The sequence below is a fragment of the Nannospalax galili genome, unplaced genomic scaffold, assembly GCF_000622305.1.
Source record: "Nannospalax galili isolate Female #2095 unplaced genomic scaffold, S.galili_v1.0 scaffold465, whole genome shotgun sequence".
Lineage (NCBI taxonomy): Eukaryota > Metazoa > Chordata > Mammalia > Rodentia > Spalacidae > Nannospalax > Nannospalax galili.
Window position 1 is genome coordinate 117,069 of NW_008352832.1, and position 20,986 is coordinate 138,054.

Genomic DNA, 20,986 nt, shown 5'->3' on the forward strand with positions numbered 1-20,986 from the left:
CAGAGCGGTCTGCATCCCAATTCCCTATTGGCAATTTGGGTAACCTCTTCAGGGGATGGTGTGATAAAAATAGGAGGTAGGAATTGGCTAGACAGTTAGGGTAAAAAGACTCCAAAGAAATGTAGCCAGTTTCTGGGCTAAAAGTCAAAATGTCCTCCTTGGGCCTGTTAGCAACACACTCTATTCCAAAGACCAAAAATGTCAAAAGTATTTGGCAGCTCGTATCTAACCCTTAAAAGATTTTAGGGTTACCTCTTCAGAGGGGGTAATGTTGGAGGGGAGGGAGCGGGCACGGATTTCATCAAAACACCTTATATGCATGTATGAAATTCTCAATAAAGTGCTTGTAAAAGTTAAAAAAAATGAATGAATGAAGAAGAAAGAATAGTTTCTTTGATAAATGGTGTTGGGAAAACTATATTCAGATGCAAAAGGACAAAATTAGAGCGTTATACAGAAAAAGTGATTAAAAATTTTAATGTAAGATCTGAAAGTATGAAACTTCTACAAGAAAACATATCAAAAAAGTTTTTGACATTGAGTTTGGTGATTGCTTTTTGTGGTATAACACCAAATGCTCAGGCAACTAAAACCAAAACTAACAAACGAGACTACAGAACTGAGTAAACTGAAACCCTCCAAATCACTTTCTGTTCTGTGGAATCCAGGAGACAGCATTTATTTCATGGAAGTTGCCTTTGAATTTTATATAAAATAAAAGCATAATGCCTGGCTCAAAAAAAACAATAAAAATTGATAAAAAAAGTATTTAAAATACATTAACAGAATCAATTAAAAGAAAGCAGTTACACTTGATACAGTTACATATGTAAAAGCTTTAAACTTTAAAATATGAGGAAAAATAAGATAAATCAATGTTTGCTGAATAAAATATGACTACTAAAAATTATTACTTCAGGACCTGGAGAGAGGGCTCAGTAGGTTAAAAGCACTGGCTGCACTTACAGAGGATATACGTTCATTTCCCAGCATCCACATAGCAGCTAACAACCAGTTCCAGGGAATCCAACACCCTCTTCTGAACGCTGTAGGCATTGCACAACATGGGTGCACTTACATACATGTAAGCAATATACTCATGAACATAAAATAAAAATAATGAAATATTTTTAAAATTACTTCTAGCTAGGTGTGGTGGTACACACATTTAATCTCAGCACTCAGGAGGCAGAGGCAGGCAGATCTCTGTGAGATCCAGGTCAGCCTGGTCCACATAGCAAGTTCCAGGCCAGCTGGACCTGACGGGATACCCTGACCCAAAACAACAACAACAACAACAACAACAACAACAACAAAAAAAAAACAGTCATACTTCTGTACTTGTGCACAGTATAAACTAGAACATAAAACTTTAAAAGCTGATTGACACAATATAAACTGGAAAATGTAAAATAAATGGGAGGAAAGGCCTAACGAGATGAGAAGGCCACCACACACACACACACACACACACACACACACACACACACACACTATCAGAAACAGAAAGTAGGAAATAGATATAACCTTTCCATAGACTGACAGATTCCTTATAAGGCTGTCACATTTTCTTAAATTTAATTTCTATCAATTTCTATAAATTTAATACAAACTCCATCAAAAACCCCAGGAGGCATTGCTGTAAATGCTATAGTAGAATAAACAGATTCAAATCAAGATTAAATTAAACAGTCTTCAGCAGAACATGGAAAATCTTATATTCTTTACATTAACTAAGACTGTAATAAATGAGATGATTACAGATGAGAAAAAAAACTGGCATTTTAGAAGCAAATAAACCCATACATGAAAGCTTACTATATAAGGTCAATTATATATAAGCAGAGGTATTTCCCATACACTTGATAAGTGAAAATCAAGATGTTTTTCATAAACGTGGAGAGGCTAAATCAATATAAATGGGAAGGACAGGATCTTGACTAAAACATCTCATATTAAAAAAAATTCAAGTGTAGATACATCTTAAACCTAAGTATGAAAATTGATGTTCTCTTAGGTGAACATTGGAAGACATTTACATACATTTGGAGTAGGCAAGAAATTTAAACAGGACCCCAAAAATTCAAAACATAAAGGATATGATTGAGAAACCAGTGTTTATGAAAAGACAAAAAAAAAAAAAAAAAAAAAAGGGAGGAAAATGAGTTTTTTTCTTTAAATATTAAAATGCACGATAAAAATACAATAGCATGCTTAACTTTATTGGTCATCAGAGAAAGGCAAATTAAAAATCTGACAGACCTTTACAAAAGATTGCCATTTCATTTTAAAATATACTTCCACTATCTTCTAACATATATTACAAACTACTCTGCAACAATGTGGGAGGACTATTAAAAATAAATCCCTGCACTCGTGTACACGCCCATCCAAAACACATGGATGCACTGAAACATGTACAAAACAGTTTACTATTGATAGTAATCCAAAAGCCAATGAACCCAAAGCCCACTAACAACAGAATGAATAGAGCATAGTGGAGCAAGAGGAATGAGTGCAGCATCGTTTAAAGCAAGAACAGAGGGCATTCCATAAGCATATCAAAAATTAGAGCAACCATTTCATTGTAAAGGTACAGTTTGTATGGTTTTTCACTCTGCATGAGTCCATTGCCATAGAAGTGAGACTTCTGAGGTAGGTAGAGACTACTTGGTTCTTGCCGCAGGGGTGGGAGGTTGAACATCTGAAATGTTATGTGTTTACCCAGGAAGCATTTACTTTGGCATGTTCACTTTGAAAAAATTAGTAACCCAACATGCTACACATCTTACTACATGAACATTAAACTTTAATTATAAATTGAACTTTAAAAAATATTACATTAAAATTCATTATTAAACATTAAAAAAGAAATTTGAGAATGGACAACGAAGTCCATAATAATGTAAATCAACATTATTTGCTGTTGGTCAGTTTTGTTGTAAGGCAGTAGTAGTCTTTAAAATTTGATTCTAGTTTGAGCTTATGTAGTATCACTTTGACTTCAAAGAGAAATATGACCTATCTTTATTAACCCATATCATATTTTAAGCTTTTGATTTAATTTTTCAAATATTAATCTTGATTACCAACTTATATTCAGCGTCAATACTTTTAAACTGAAGGCTATCTTTGTTCAGAATGTAACAGTATATTCAGAAGATGCTAGATATGTTTCTTTTTTATGGAAGTAGAATATTAGAATTGTGATTCCTAAGTCTGCTGACATTTTTGTAAATGGTTATTTACTTAAATCTAATATTTTTTGTAATGACTCCATTTCTTGAAGGATATGAAAACAACTCATCAGATTATCACTGCTCAGCTGTTCCATCAGTAGGAGGGAAAAAACCAATTGTTTTCCAACACCTTGCAGAAAGAGCACATCAGAACCACTCTGGGCAAATAGATGCCTTAAGAATACTCATATTCTACAGGATGGCTACCATGGATGTTCATAATTAGATCTAACCAGTTCTCACCTTCCAAAAAGAAAGTTACAGACACTATCTGTGATACATTCTTTTTCCTATACAAAAACACTTTGTCTACAACATAGAAAAAAACAATCCTCTGTGGAATAGGCATTTATTCCCATTTCCACAGTCTGAAACCTAAATCTAGAGTTATAATTTTTGTAAGAGTGTAGAAATAAGGACCTAGTTTATATATGTATGTGTATATAAGTGTGTATATATATATGCATGTGTGTATGTATATACACACATTTTGATTTCTTCAATAACATCATGTAATTTCTGCTCTCACATCCTAAACTTCAAACATAAAAAGCAATGAATTTACTGTAGTCACACAATTAATTTATATATACTTCTATGGCAGGTGGGTAAAGACTGGAGACTGTGCTGTCGAGATTAACAAGATTTCTCTGCAGAGAAAGACTGAAAGCCCTTCCTCTCCTGGGCTTCATCTAAGGAATGGAACATGCAGGAAAATGTAAATGTCTCATAATACGCCATGTGCCTCTTGGACCAGTGCTTATAACCACTCCTATTCTTGATTCTTGGGAATGCTTTCCCTTTCTTAACAAAATGTCTCTTTCCATGGCCTTCTGGGACCGTATTACTCTCTCTGAAACACACAAACCTAGCTCCATTCAGCCAAGCAGCTGCTTGTTGACCTTCATGGTGAACGTGCCTGCTTACCTGGACCCCGACTTACAAGGCATGATTTTAAGAGCCATGGGAGAAGGTGCACGACCACATGGAAAGTCTTACAGGCTACTGGGACCTTGCTCATATGAACTTACGGCAATGATGAGAGCATGTACAAGACCAATTCAAACTCAAGCAGACAAAAAACTAGCACAGAACTGGTAGAATTTTGCAGCAGTCCCCAATCTTAGCTGAAGAACTACTGGGACACTGATTACTACTAGGTGAGGAAGCGCTATCTTCTTTAAGGAATAGACTCTAGACAGGCTGACTAGACCTCAGTGGATAAACTTATATTAACAGATGTCAGGGTTGGCCTTAACATAAATGAAAAAAATGCATGACACTCAGTGTGGGGGGGTATCGGCCGGTGCAGATGGGGAAGGAGATATAAAGATGATTAATATGTTGTAGATGAAATACACAAAAATTCAATAAAAGTATGCAAAAAACCCAGTTAAAAAGGCATGCCTTTCTTCCTCTTCTGCTTCCCCCTCCTCACAGCTGCTAAGATATTCAGCTTTCTTGTTCTAATCTTTTGTTCTCTCAGACTGTAATAAAATGTCCTTGAGCTTCATTCTCAGTCAATTTGAAAATTCTTTATTAATCAGGGGAATAAGAACCCACTAAAGGGAACCCCCGAGTTCCCCAACAGCATTTCTAATTATTTTCTTCATTTGAAAATAAAGATTATTGATAGCCACATAGGTAGAGGTGCTGCAAATACACAATTCATAAAAACATATTACAATTTAACTTTTAATTTTTCCACTTCATAGCTATGGACCATAAAGCAAGAGATTTTGGTTAAAGCAATGAGAATTTGTTCACTTCTTTCTAAGTCACCACTGGTCTTCATTATATTTTTTTTTCTGAAAGCTCAGTAATACTAGGAAAGTTCATCACAGTCAATTGCTCACAGGTCACAGCAAGATGTCTTTGATCTGCTACACTCATATTAAATGAAATTAGGAAATTATACACATTAAAATTTGGAAGACTTCCCACTTCCCACAAAAGTTTAAGCAATTCTTTAAAATTATCTTCCCTTCAACAATAAGAGGTCAGTTTTACAAACAAAAAAGACTGTAATAGCTGGGCATGGTCATGCATGTTTTTAATCCCAGCACTTGGGAAGCAGAGGCAGGAGGATCTTTGTGAGTTAGAGGCCAGCCTGGTCTACATAGTGAGTTCAAGGACAGCTGGGGCTACAAGGAGACCCTGTGTCAAAAAAGACAAAAAAAAAAAAGACTATAATAAAATTCCTTTTAAAACTCTCAATAGTGACAACTCACAATTAAGTTACTTCGCAATGAATGAAGACTACTAGAAGTATAATAACATTGAGGAAAAAGAAATTAAAAAAAACTTCTCTGATAGGAGAAACTGTACATATTATAAATGAATAAATAGATGCACCAAAAAGTGCTTTTAAAAACAGAAACTATTGAACACACACACTGAAACAAATAAAAAATGAGTGTGGGGGTAGAGGGCCCGGGGGGGGCAGTGGGAATAGCTAGGAGGGTTGGGGGGTATTACTGGAAATTGAACATAGAGACTTTCACATAATAAGCTATATAACAAAACTGTGTTTACTTTTAATTTGGAAACAACAGCTCATTAAGTTAACTATGCTGGACTTACACTGCCTATGTAATCTAAGCAGTCCTTGAATTTGTAACTCTCCTGCCACACTCTCTTGAGAAGCTGGGGTTACGGGCTTGAGTCATCAGGGCAGGTTTCATATTCTGAATAATTACTTTATTCTTTAAGAGAAACAAAGCAAAAATGAAAGTACATACAGAAAGTCAATACTGTTTCCAAGTAATAATCAAAATTCAAAACAAAATAGGATGGATATTTAGCAGTAGTAAATGAAATATATATTTCTATATACTGGTTCCAATTTTTTTAATTACCTTGCTATTAAGTCAAATAGCTTTTCTATGAGAAGAAAGTGATTCTAAGGACCCAAAGAAACTGGAATTCTATCCAGTTTCCAAGTTTCTAAAAAGTCATTTTTTATAATTTCATGGATTCTGGTAAAAGACTCCAAGTTTCCAGGTCGGCACCAATGAGTGTGTTTCACTTATAGCAAGAGTAGTGATGAGGGTGTCAATGTTCTGTCCACTTGTTCTCTGAGCCTTACCAGTCTGCAGAAACAGATTTCTTCCACATACATTGTGGGACTGCTAGTGAGGGAGTGCATAGAACCCCTAGTCCCAACTTGTCTACAATGTGCGATAAGCAAGCCTGTCTGACCCATCTCGAGGAAATACTACCTGCACCTTAGAGGCCGAAAGGATTCATCTCTCAACTACCTTCTCTCCCTTCCAGTCTCCCATCCTCCTGTAAAGGTAGGGATATTCAGCAGAGAAAGGAAAAGGAAAGGAAATATCCCAGGGATTAGGAACCAGAACCTCCAAACCCAAGGGCATATTAAGAAATACTTTATAAGGAAAATAGCTTTTCTCTGGATGTTCTAATATAAGGTTTCTTTTGAAGCACAATGTAATTTATTTCAAATTATTTCAAAATATATAAATATTATAATGAAACCATGAACCACTGTATTAAAATACTTTTAGAAATATTGAGTCTTAAGTCTTATTAAGATAAACTATTCAAAAAGAAAAATGTAGAAGTATTTCTGAGAACAAAAATTACTAAGAATCTTAAATTTGCTTTTCCTTAATGAATTAACTCAAAACTAATCAGTTGACAGTAATTAAAGAAAGGGAAATTGGAGTTTGAGTTTTTGTTTTAAAAAGAGCATGCTCAAGAGTTTTCAAGCTGTATTTCAAAAACAATTTAGACATTTAGACATTTGGAATTTTTTATAATTAGGTTAATTCTGAGAATTTATTCAGAAATCAGTAATGGCCTCAACAAATGTCATTAATGTAGTTTTCTCATTGATCAGTACGAACCAGAGAAAGAAAGAGAGGGAAAGATGAAGGAGAAGGAGGAAGACAGAGGGAGAAAAGAGGGAAGAAAGGAAGGCATGAGAATGTGCTAATTATTTCTTAAGATTAAATAGGAGTCAAAAGTTAGATGTAAGTAGATTAAATGTTAATATACAAGGTCAGTTTATCATTACAGATGAGAAAAATCAAAACTAAGAGAGCATTCCTCTCAGCATGCTGGCTAACATCAGCAACAGTTCTGGTAGACAGCCAGCCTATATACTTACTTCTTATTCAGTAGAACCCAATGCATTTATTCAGTGTATGTTAAGAAATCCAACACACCCCCTCAGTGCACACTAAAACCCAATATAGATGTTGTGCACACTTAGTACACACTAAAAACCCACATATTTATCATTATACAGCAAAATCCCTACTCAAGGCAATCCACAAAGCCTAGTAAAAGTTTAGATTGTAAATGAATCTCACAAAATTTTAAAAAGAAAAGCTAAACCATAGTATTAATGCCTGCTACTACATCTGTTTTAGACCTTATTCAGGTCGACTTTCCAGTACTATCACCTGGTACATCACCGTTCTTTGTTTAAACTTCATCTTCCAATACTGGCTCCTGCAACATCATATTCTGAAGGTTTTCCCCTAGTTTTTCCAGTGATTATTTCAGCATTCCTTAACTTTGATGCCTTTCCCTTTAAGACACCTGTTTAAATCTTTGTTCTCTGAACTTATCCCCTGCACCTTCTTCATAGTCTACATCAATTCTTCCAATGGTTTAGAATATCTTTCAGAGATTACAAAGTTAAATATCTGGGACTAGAACTATGGCACAGCAGTTATTGCTCTTGTAGAGGACTCAAGTTTAGATCCTAGCACCCATATTAGGCAGCTCACAACCACCTGTAAAACTGCCTTCTTCTCGTATTTGTGGGCATGTACATACACATGATACACATAAACTCAGTCAGGTACACTCACATACACTTAAAAATTTTTTTAAAAAACTTAAATGTCCAAGGGCAGGTAGGTAAATAAATAGAGCTCCAGGTGAGGACAAAATAGTAGCAAAGCATCTAAAGAGGGCAGCCGCTGTGCAGGCACTGGGATCCTGACCTAGGTTAAATTTCTAGACGAGGCCAAAGAAGTCTACATTCCATAGGTTGTCCACTTGCAGACGCATTAAAAATTCTGGTATTCTGACAGTGTCTATGTGTCTGTTGTTTTCACAACCTCAAGAATCTGACTTGCCAATATCTCCACATGGACTCATTCAGATAAGCAAAAATGCCCATATGCCACAATGAGCCCATCTCCAAGTCTCTTAGCCCAATGCTTCCCACTTAAGGGAAGAACACAGTTGTTCAAATCACAGATGAATTCTGCACATGTGACTCTTTCACCTAATAGCTTGATAAGAATTTCCTATCGTTTTAACCATAGTCAATATTATGTTATTTCTTCCATTTTGCCACTATCTTCTTACATTAGCATCCTACCTCATGTTGTTCCCACTTCTGTCTTTATTTATGGGTTTCTAAAGTGCATGCTCTCTCTCTCTCTCTCTCTCTCTCTCTCTCTCATGTGTGTGTGTAAAGGAGTACATGACATGAAAGCAGAAGAGAGAACAATTGGGAGGAGGATGAGATCAGCAGGAGGAGGGGGGAACAAGACAGGGTAAGGGGTAAATATGACCAAATCGCATGTTATGATGATGTTATAATAAAACATATTACTTGTCATACTTCAAAGAGTGTGTGTGGAAATGATAATTAGAGACACCAAAGGGTATATACATGATCCTTTCCTAGATGCAAGAAAAATATCGATTATATTTTCATTTGACATCATTAAAAAAATTTATACTATTGTACACCATGTTATTTGTATTGTGTGTATTAGCCTACATGCTTTAGTATAGTAATTGAGATATGATATCCATATTGATGCAGATATCCAGATGACTAACTTAGTGATTCTCTGTGTTTGAAATGTACTTGATAATAACTTATTAATGAAGAGTATCATGAGGATTTGGAGACCACTGATGGAATTCCTTATCCAAACTGCACCTACAATCATCACCTAGCACACAAGTAGGATCACTCTTCTACTGAAAAGCTACCAAGGTGTTTTGAATTTTCTCAAGGAAACCAAGGAAGACAGTTGTAAAAGCCTACCTTTACATATGTAAAATAAAAGTACAAGGAAAGCAGTAGATACAGAAAGTTCAGAGAATCAGTTTTTAGTAAACTCCTCCTCAAGGCAAGGGAGGCCCTTATATGGAGCATAACCCACCAGCCTTTGTTTGTTGTATACTATGGTTACCAGCAATTTTCTGTGTATAAGATGATTTGACTGAACATTTTTCTACAGAAGCACAAGCATTCTTTGCCTAACAGTGAAATTATCACTGTAAAGTAATAAAACCACTATTCTGTGTTTCAGATGAATTTGTAAATTTAGCTAATCTAAAAGACACCCTGTCTTTTCCAATTGAATAAATACTGTATATAATTGGAAAATCACAATTTTCTATCTTGTTCATTTATTTTATATTCAGGATCTTTTCATAATGAATTCAACAAAACCACTACAATTTGTATTAAAGTTTTATTATCTGATGAGCATGAAATACCTCTATTTTCTATTATTTTTTGGTTCAAAAGAAATTAGAGTTTTATTTTATTTCTTTCTTTCTGGAGAACCCACTGTATTTAGTTTCTTTGTAAGAATCCCTACTTTTGACTGTGTGCCTCTTTTTTTGTATTTAAAATATTAAGATTTTCTTTAACTACAAATGAAACAGATCTAGTTTATATCCTAGAAGTGCATATATCTTATTCAATGGCAGAGAAAAGGAATAATTTTTCCTTGTTTCTTATTGAAAGCAAAAGATCAATACAGGAAACCAAAGAAAGTCCACACCGCTTCCCCAGGAAATCAAAGTAGAGGCAATAAACTGAGTCATAAATAGATCATTTCCCCTCAATACAAGCAAGATCATTTACCTTTAATTCATTTGTATATAGGTATACACAAAATGTTACAACAATTCAATTTTCACTTTAAATTCTTTTAGGTTTGCTTTTAGATTAAGAGGCAGAACTTTCATCAAATTCAAATATTAACAACATTAATTCTAAAACTAGTAAGAAATACATCTGTGGCTTATGACGTAAGATCAAAGGTTAAAACTGGTTTATTACTCCACCATAGAGATGGCTCATTATACAGCAGACAATATAATGTTTCTTATAGGCAGCTTATATCCTCTTAAATTTCTATGACATCACCAGATAACATGATCATTAATATATTTGTAATATTATTACTATCACACATACCTTATAAAAAGGAAATATATACATGAAGGCACCAAGCAACTTTTCCAGAATGAAAGCCAGGAAATGTTTCAGTCAGAAGCTATCATTGCTGACTAGAGAGACTCACATCTAACCTAAGCTTGCTGTCTCCCAATGAAGCAAGAAAGTTCTGTTTCTCTACCTTTCTCTCACATACTCTATGGGCCATGAACTTTTCTACTTCTCCCCTCATGTGAACTAAATCTGCAATAGTTCCAGAAAGTCTATATATGGCACCTGATGCTCAGGTACTTTAGAAACAAACATAAATGAACCTGATTTCATAAAGTTTACAGGCTAAATGAAGGTATAATTAGTGATGTGATCTTAATAAAACAGTAAAAATTGTAATTTCAGGTGATCAAGAAGGGCTTATTTGGAATCAAGTGATCTGATAATAACAATAAAGGGGACTCCAAAGTGCAAAGAACTTGATAGAAAATTAGCAGGAATTTTATTCAAGAAGTTACAAAAACTTTTAAGTGAAATGGATAATACAGACAAAGACACGGAAATATATAACTGTCAATGTATCTTGGAAGAGTCACATAAGCAGAAGTGACTGAGGTATGTCAGGAAAAGAAGATAACTAATGGCTAATGGTAGAGAAGTGGTGTGGTACACTCACACATGAACTAACAACTACTGTCTTATTATTATTTTTTTCTTTATAGATTTTTTGTGTGTATTTCATACAGAACATCCCAAACAATCTTATACATCTTTATATCTGCATCCCAAGTGGCACCCTACCATGGTCTCCCCCCAAACCCCATTGGAGCCCGTATACTCTGTCATTCCTGTTGCTGTCCACTGTGTTATGAGTGCCCCCAGCCATTGCCCAGTGCAAGTCCAGCCACTGAGTCTAGTCAGCCTATCTAGAGTTCCTTATTTTAAGAAGATCAGCTTTTCTTCATCTAGCAAAATCAGTTTCTAACATTCCTTTAGATAAGATTGGGGTCTGCTGTTCATTTTCCCATTTCTATGCTGGGTTACACCCTGGCCAATAACTCAAAGGAAGGTATCCCCTGTCTGGCACTGTTTCTTGTTATGCAGCCTTTAGCTATACACATGAACCCTTAAAGAATTATACTGATCACTTTAATCTTTGGTTATACTTTCCTTTTGGGTATTTAAGACTATACAATTGGTTCAGATTAACCAATTTATTTTTACTCGTAAGGTCCTTTGAGGGTCTGTTCTTCAAGGGTCACATGGGCTTGGGAGGAGCCCCTGACTCCTTTCTTTAACCAGTTCCATCTAGGTGAAGATAAGTCAAAGGTCCTGCTTGACTGTGGCTGGCTTCATATAAAGGAAAACCCATCAGATTTACAGCTGACTTTTCAGTGCAAACTATGAAAGCCAGAAGAGCCTGGACCAAAGTATATGCACTTCTAAATGATCGCAGATGCCAACTCAAGATTACTTTACCCAGCCAAAATGTCTACTGAGAGTCTTTATGATACAAAGTATGGAAAATGGTAATTTAATAACTACTTAGAGAAAAGTTTAAAGATAATATTGAAAATAGGGCTAACTGTAATAAACTGAGCAGGAAAAGACCATGAAAAAAATGCACATTCAATTTTATATATGCCTAAAACAAAACAGCATACAAAGTAGTTCACTTCATGGAAGGTCATAATGACTGAGAAATAACCAGACTAACGAATTTCTAAGGCAGATTTGAAGAGATGTATAAAAATTCTGGAATGGAAGGAAAGAAACAAAGGGAAGAAAAGACTAGAGAATCAAACTGTAGGAATCAGTGGTGAACAAATCAATTTATAATAAAGTCATTTAGAACAGAGCAAGGAACGGATATCATCCACAAATCTCAAATACACAGGTTATGTTGACTGTTAAAAAATATTGCTGCCTTCCCATTCTAGGACATTTCCAGGTTGTCAACAAAAAGGTAAATGAGAGTCTCTGCCTTCAAATGAATTTTCTAATCTACTCAAGGTGCCTCAATTAGGAAATGTGAACATGTCAGCAGTTCACTGCACTCTAGAATGATGGATGTGAACCTAGGTACCTGACAGGTAAGAATATGGACAACCACTTTAGAGTGAGGCAATCAAGAAAGCCTCCAAGATAAGTCAATACTGACTGAGCACAGCATGGGTGACTAGCCGCCTAAGCAGTGTTAGGATATTAAGAGAAGTGTGAAAAAAAGAGAAGCATGCAAAGGGACATATGAGGAGACAGCTGAAGAGAGGTTTCTTTGCTGATGACTGAGTGGGGAAGGTGTTAGAGGGAAAGCAGTGAGAGGAAAAGGGAGAGGGAGACCAAAAAACCTTTCCCAAAGCCTAAACCTTATGGTTTTTAGACTTTAATTTCAAAACCAATATTCATGGGAACATTTCTAGCAAAAGTTTGAAATGATTAGTTCTACTTACTACATAGCTCACTAATCTAGAAGCACAAAGGGATAAATCGGCTGTTATTGAAGACAGAGACAACAATAAAAAGGTTGTTACAATAAACCAGGGAGGAATTTGAACTTCAACTTGAACAAGAAAACTTGGAAAGTATATACAGAAAAGAGAGGACACCAAAGAGGACTCAAAGATAAATAAGCCACTAATTTGTCTGAAAGCCTATCAAAAAATCTCCAGTTGCTACAAGACCCACTTTGAAAAATAACAGCCATATAGTTTAAATAATTGTGCCAGTTATTTTTTGTTGACTTGACTAAACTAGAGATACCTAGGAGGAGGGACCATCAATTGAAGAACTGCCTCCAACAGATTGGCCTGTGGTTGTATCTGTAAGGCATTTTCTTAACTGCTAATTGATGGAAAAGGGTCCAGCCCACTGTGGGTGGTGCCATCTCTGGGTAAGTGGGCCTAGACAGTGTAAGAAAGGTTACTGGGCAAGCCAGGAGGGGCAAGCCAGTAAGCAGCTTCCCTCCTTGGTTTCTGCTTCAGTTCCTGCCTCCAGCTTCCTGCTACTGCTTCCCTCCCTTAGTGATGAACTGTGACCTGTAAAATGATTTAAACCCTTTCCTCCCCAAATTGGTTTTAGTCTGTGTTTTATCACAGCAATAGCAGCAAAATAGAACACAAGGTCCTTCCCTCTTGTCTGTGCTCCCCTCCTTGTCACTCCTACTCTTCCTTCCTCTCCCTCCTGAACTACTGTGTTGCCCTCCTGCCCTTTATTAGCTCCTTTCCAGGCAATTATGCATTTCCTAAGTAAGGAAATGTGCCAGACTTTGAAAATGTTTCTGGATTAATTCTATGGTTTACTATTTTTTGGATTATAAAGGCTATTCCAGAGTATAAAAATTTGGTCTGATAGTGTCACATTTTGCAAAAGTTAGTCAGATCCATTTGTCATCCATAATGTCAGGTATGTTTTCTTGCATATTTCTATTATCTCTTGATCAACAGATTAAGAAAGCTAAGGCAGAACTTAAGTTTTAAAATATTAAGTGGACTTGCACATAAATTAACACACACAGCCATGGTTGGGATTTTCTACTCCCCTTGTCATGCTCCATTTTCTGTTAGTCGGCCACTTGGGTTTCAGAACAGACAGAGCTTGCTCCCTGCTAGGTTGGGTCCTGGGCAGAGTAGGCTCTACTATGATCTCAGAGTTTCAGAAGTGCAGAAATCAAGCATTGGGCATACAGTTGTGAAACTTGATTTCTAATCTCTGTTTTCATAAGGTCTGAATCCTGATGACTGTATTCAGGAGTTTTATAAAGTTGTAGAAATAATAGTTTATTGTCTATTTTAATTAATTCTCAATGTTTTGTTACTGTTGATTCTGTTCTTTTTGGAAAATAAATCATAATATCAGTCTTTAAACAAAAAGCCATTCTATACAAATTATAACAACTACATATGGGTCTGTTTTTCAAAAGAATGGTATGTTCAAGTTTAAAGTCACTATTTAGGTTAGGAAATTGTTTCACTTGGCATCACTGTGTAGTGAGAAATTGAGAGTAATTCATCAAGATGAGAACCAGGTTATGCAAAATACAAAGTGGTATTGTAGCATAATGAAGTAAGAGAGTTTAACCATTGAGAAGTTACCATATCCATACATTGTTACTCTTTAAAAACCATAGAATTACAAGATAAAAACCCAAGGAGAATATGAAGATAGTTTTTCTAGTGACAAAGGTATCACTCATTTGGATAACTCCAGAAATAGGCATCAATTCTAGAAGCAGCCTGAAATTTTATTTTCATCCTAAAAATAAAAATATTAAAAGACAATTTACAAAGCTTCCTAAAGTCAGTGAAAAGAGAAGACAGTAGGAAACGAATTTGGGAGACTGAGAGAGGAATCTGTATTTTAAGGCTCCCATTGGACAGGATCCTGACTTCAGTCATGTAGAAGCTGAACAGAAAGTTCTGCCTATTGCTGACTATTGTTATAAACAGAGGGAAAAATGAATTAAAATTCACAATTCACTGTGGTGTAAGGTCTAGGTAAAATAATCTTGAGTTGGGAATCTTGAAATCATGAGCAAATTTTCTGTTTCATGGGGACCTTGTAACAAGTTATTTTATAACAAACCAGAAATTTCAGTTTTCAAAAAGAATTTCCATGAGCAAATTTGTTCTCTAAAATTTGTTAAGAGAAATAATATTTTGAAAGTTACCAATGTTTGCTCTGGCTCAAAGTGCTAATATATAAGCTGCAAAGCCTACAGCTCTTACTCCTGGAACTCATCAAACCCTTTCTGCCTTTTACCAGCTAAGTGTTTTTTTTAAGTATACTTTCAGCTACTGTGGCTCACATGAGGATAAAACTTTTAATTCCTCACTTATGAATGGTTATAGCTATGTTATGAGTAGCTAGGTTTGTAGACCAAGAAATGTACATGCGTTAATGGGATTTTCTCCTTCATGTCAAAAACTCCATTTTAATACAAGAAGTGAAAAACAGAATCTGATACTTTTTGAAGTCAAACAGGAGTGGTGGTATATATCTAAGATCCTAGCACTTAAGAGGTGGAGTGAGGAGGACCTCATGTTTCAGGCTAACCTAAGCTACACAGTGAGACCCTTTTCACAAAGCAAAGGACAATATATTTTTGAAACCAAAATGCTATATGTCTATTAAAATATGCATTGATCTATGAAAGTAAAGTATAGTCTAGTTATGGTGGTAGCTATAGATAAACCCAGTACTTCATAATCTAAAGGGGAAAAAAAAGAAAATTATAAAAAGTAATGCTCTGATTCACTAGTGTGAAAGCACTGAACAATTAAAACCATGCCCCACATCAGTCTAATTTCACTGATGGAATATACATATACTTCTCAACAGTATTTTAAAAATAATCAATGTCGAAGCTATTTGTCTACCTCCTTACCTCTTGGTCAATAGATTGCTTACTTTACACTAATAGGAAGTTGCAAAGCTACTGAAGAAGCCATCAGGCTCACTTGAGGGGTCGCACAAAGTTTCCTGAGTTTTATATAAACTGTATTGACTTCACATATTTAGTTCCTATTACTTATCACGCTGATCGACATACATATCTAGGTAAAAAGCATTTATGAAAAGCATCTTCACCTGGTTACTCTATGATGACCTTGTCATAGTTGGTTTAAACTTAAAGCTGCTTTATACAATAATATAAAGCACATAGAGGTTGCTGTGCTGGGGGCTTCCTACATCTCAGTTTCCTATCTTAACCAGATTTCATGCATTCTATCACATATGTTAAGGCCTAATGAGTCAAGTTAGTATACCCAGATAACCCCTCAGTGCCTTTTTAAAATGTAAATATTCCCTTGTAACTTTTATTTTTATATGAATTATGTGTGCATTAAATTACAAGAAGTTACAGGCACAAAGTATTTTATATGCCTCTGCTTTTCAGAACTAACTCAATGAATTGTCATAGTAAAATATATTGCTCTAATCTTTCACTTTAATAACAAAAACATTATATTCCATTGTTAACACATTTGGTGACTAAAGCAAGGAAAATTGTCAGTCTAAACACTTATCAAGGTTTAGGGACACAGCTGAGTAGTAAAATGCTTAATTAGCATGCACAAGGCCCTGGCTCTATCCTCAGCATTGAAGGGAAAATAAACCAAACTTTATAAACAATGCCAAATATTTCTCAAAATACTCAAGTAAAATCTATACTGTATAGAACTAGGCCACTTTTGAAAGATGGATCCAAACTAGTAACACAATTTTCACTTACTTGTCTCCAAAAAACTTTCTCCAGAATTCAGCAGCATCTGCTTTTGTGATCCGGAAGTTATCTCCCTGGAACTGACCACTGGGAAATATTGCTTTGATTTCTGCGAGCATGTGACTGAAGATAAGGGACAGTTTCGTCAGATTTCGTCTGTCAGATACAAGGGGAAAACACAAGAGGTAAATATATAGGCAAGGAACCTTTAATGAGCCTCGGTATTAAGACAAATAATATTCTGGGTATAAAGCTGAGTCTGGGATATTAATCATGATCCTAATAATAGGTTGAATTCAATCTAATAATCACTAAAATAATGTGCATTACACACCTAAATTCCTACTAGGGTTTCACTTTATCATGTATCCATGTATTAATTTAACATTAACATGAAAATGAAAAATTATACAATTTCATTAAGCTCACAGTTTAATGAGAATGATAAATGCACAAAACACAATCAAATATAAAGGCTACACACAAATGATAGAGTACTATTTCTACCTGGGAAAGTAAGGAAAAAATCACCAATAGAGGAGACCCCAAGAAGATCAGTACTTGTGTGGCACAGGAGAATCCTGAGATAGAGAGAAGAGGATGGAGGGAGAAAAGGAAAAGGTACTGTGCACATGAAAAGCAGCAATTTTAACACTGTTTCCTAGCATTGTGATTTTTATTTACTAATCATTGGTGTCTGGTAGGGGCATTTCCCCTCGTTATAAGGTAAATATATGTATGTATGAACACACACAGTAGGAGGCTTCCATATGATTTTTATAGGCCTTCAGTATTAGATATCCCTCCTATACTCCCAATACCCTACTCTCCCAACCTACACTCCATTCAACATTTCCTATTCCATTATTGCCCGTTGTTCATATCACTGCATTGTATGTGCTCTCCCTTGAAGTGCTCCCCCCACCATTGGTACAAATGTGTTTTGAATGATATAGGAGTAAACAACTTTCTCCACTTTCTAATTGAATTTAAGGTCCAATTTGCAAGATGGAACACAGACCTGGTCCTATTATTGGGGCCAAGAGCCTGTAACTATAGAGGCCACACCCAATAGAAGAAAAGCTATGACTTATTCTGCTAATAGATGCAAAATTATATTGATTCCTAAAGACATCATTCTACCCATAGATTAATAGATCTCCCAGCTATCCATCAGAGAAGCTTCTTATTGCAGCAGATGACAATTAACACAGAAACACACAACTGGTCATTATGCAGAAAGTAAGAGACTGTGGAGTGCTCGGTCCTAAATGTGACACGTGTATCAGATTCCTTCCCCAAAAGGCTCAGGGAACATCAGGGAAGAAGAGGTGGAAAGACTACAAGAGATAGAGATAGTGGATGAATACAACAAAAGTGTTTCCTGAACACAACGGGACAGTTGCACATGTAACCATGTAGGATATTACAAATGTACAACACCTGCAAAAGCCTAAGCCTAACAAAACCCCAGCATGGAGGGGAGAGGAGGGTGAAAGGGTCCAGTCTTAGCTGAAGAGCTATTGGCAATTGATAGCTGCTAAGAGAAGGAGAGTCGTTTTTTTTAAGGGTGAGACAGAGGGTAGATTGAATTGACCAGACTCCAAAGGATGGGCTCATACTCAATAACATTTGAGGAACATAAAATAGAATCAGTAGGCCTTAAAGATATATGGAGAGAAGGGACTGAGGGACTAGGGAGGCAGAGGTGGATCTGAAAAGAAATAGATTTTCAATATGATCAAAATACATTGCACGAAATTCACAGAGAATCAATAAAAGTATTGGTGTGTGTGTGTTTGTGTGTGTGTGTGTGTGTGTGTGTGTGTGAGAGAGAGAGAGAGAGAGAGAGAGAGAGAGAGAGAGTATGTGTTTTCCCTGTATGTATGTAAGTGCAATACGTGCATGCAATGCCCACGGAGGCTAAAAGAGGGGACTAGACCCACAGAAACTAAAGATACTGATGGGTATTAGTTGTAATATGGGTGCTAAAACTGAACCCAGGACCTCTGAAGGACCTCTGATGCTCTTAAACTCTGAGCTATCTCTCCAGCTCGCAAAATAGAAGTAAAACTGTAAGGAATGGGGAGCCATAATGAATTGATAATTTGAACAGTATGATGAAATCTGTTTCTGAAGAGTAAAATTACAACAGGATGAAAAAAGAATACTAAGTAAAGTAACGCAGACTCAGAAAAGTAAGCAATGTATGTTCTCCCTCATTTGAGGATCACAGCACCAATCCCTTATATGTGAATATATATCCTGATTTAACAGCAGGAGCCAGGAAAACAGAAAAGAAACACAGAGGTAAAGGAAACGATAGAGCCTGAAAGAGGGGGATAGTAGGGAAAAGAGGTTACCAAGGGTGAATGGGGAAAATGGAGATATTCAACTGGGAAAGGAGAAGGGAAAGACACTGAGGAACCTTGGGGTGAAAAGGGAAGAAGGAACTCAAGAGAGGGAGGAGTAACAGGAGACAGGTATTATAAAGGGGGAAATGTGAAAAATGGGGCATTCAAACTGGGCTGGGAGGAGGAAGGTTAGACAGGGAGAGAGATAAATAAAGTTTAGACAGCATAAAAAACCAGAGGGTAATGTATTAACTCAACCCCCCTGAATACAATATCTGAATATTAGTGCATATGTATACTTGAAGGCTATATAACAAGAAATACAGTGCCAGACAGGAGAAACCTCCCTTCGAGCTGTTGGTCAGTAAAGTCCAAGATACTCCCAAAATAACATAGGGTGTTGCCACAGTCCTTGATTACCTCCCAGAACTTGCTGAAGACAGGACATGTTTCAGACACAGGACTTGGAGCAATAGAGTTGGAACTGACCTAAAGAATCCTCTCTGAAGACTAGCTCTCACAGTTCTAAGGACAGAAGTTCTATGCAAGCTGCTAAAGAAGAAAACTCAATCAATGGTCCAGCCCAGCTCTAAAGCTTAATAACCACCCATGACAACTGGCACAGTAAACTACCTCTATTGGTGCATTAGTGGCACAGTTATCTAGAGGATAACCAACAGCTATCTAACTGAACTTAACACCCTGTCAATTGGAGGGAACTCATGGGTGGTACTGTAAATTCAGCCAAATACACATGGCTGGAGAGTTCACAGATTCTAGAGAAAACCCTACCTCTGTCATATCTCTAGGCAAGTGAAATTTCTTACCACATGCTAAATATGAATCCTTATGTTTATGGAAAAATGTACTGTACACCACTAATCAAAAAAGCTTCCTTTTGCAACAGGTGGAGGCTATCACAGCATTTTACAACTGTCACACATAGGGAATATATGTCTGAGGGATGCCCCAGCCCTAGTGCATGCCCATGGATAGGACACCTATAGTAAACCTCATCTACCCACGACTCAGAGACCATTGTGGAAGAGGGAGCAGAAAGATTGTAAGAGCCAGGATTGGAGCATGAATATAAGGAAAGAGAGGCTTTCAGGCCACTAGGAACTGGTTCATATGAACTTGCAGCAATGCTAAAGACCCATGTTGACTCAATCAGACAAAAACCCAGCACAGAATAGGATAAATGGGCAGCGGGCTCCAACCCTAGCCAAGAAACTTGGAAAATGATTACTGTGGGGTGAGAGGGAGCAGATTACTCACCCTTAAGGGGGTGACTCTAAATAGACTGAATAGGCTGAAGTTGGATGAACTTGTACTGAGAGACACCTGGATAGAAATACTTGACCAGACAGGACTTAATATATATGACAGAATACCTAAAATCTGTAGGTTGGGGGTGGGGGAAGGCATGAGGAGGGGAAACAGAGTCTAAATTTGATTAAGATGTATTATATGAAATGCATAAAAACTTAATAAAATATTTAAAATTTATGAAGAAAGGAAGTAAATGAAGTTATCACCTCTATGCTTCATTTCCATGTTTCTGGCAATTTCCACTCAATTTAAAATGTTTCATAGTGGAAGAATAACAGTGTCACCTGCAGTTTGTCTATTTCTTAAGGTTAAAATATAAGCTATGTTGATACACTCCAAACTGCCAGTACTAGATAATGAAGAAGTAACAGAAACTTTGTCCAAGTTTTTCTCTGTATCTGTAATTTATGACTCAAATAACAATGGGGGGGGTGACGATAGACATTCTTGGCACAAATGATCATTTTAATATGTACCTGTTATAAAGTCAGTGGATGTCACTCGTGTGAAAACATTTTTAAAGGACTCATAAGATAAATACAGAATAATGAAGCTATCCAAAAGTAGGTAGAATGAGAATAAAGTAGAAGCAATACAGTATAACTTCTGTCATCACAATAATTTCTGTTCGTCATACAAGCAAAATGCCAATTACTTT

The 20,986-nt window shown here is 36.2% G+C and overlaps 1 protein-coding gene across 4 annotated transcripts in view; it reads right to left on the bottom strand.

The window, feature by feature from the left end:
- Cblb (Cbl proto-oncogene B) overlaps positions 1-20,986 on the bottom strand; it is a 231,991-nt gene that overhangs the window by 100,100 nt on the left and 110,905 nt on the right. For all 4 annotated transcript variants that reach the window (XM_017802455.2, XM_017802454.2, XM_008850079.3 and 1 more), the window contains exon 4: positions 16,652-16,798. In XM_017802455.2, coding sequence (XP_017657944.1) covers positions 16,652-16,798 — 147 coding nt within the window. The remainder of the gene's footprint in view (positions 1-16,651; positions 16,799-20,986) is intronic.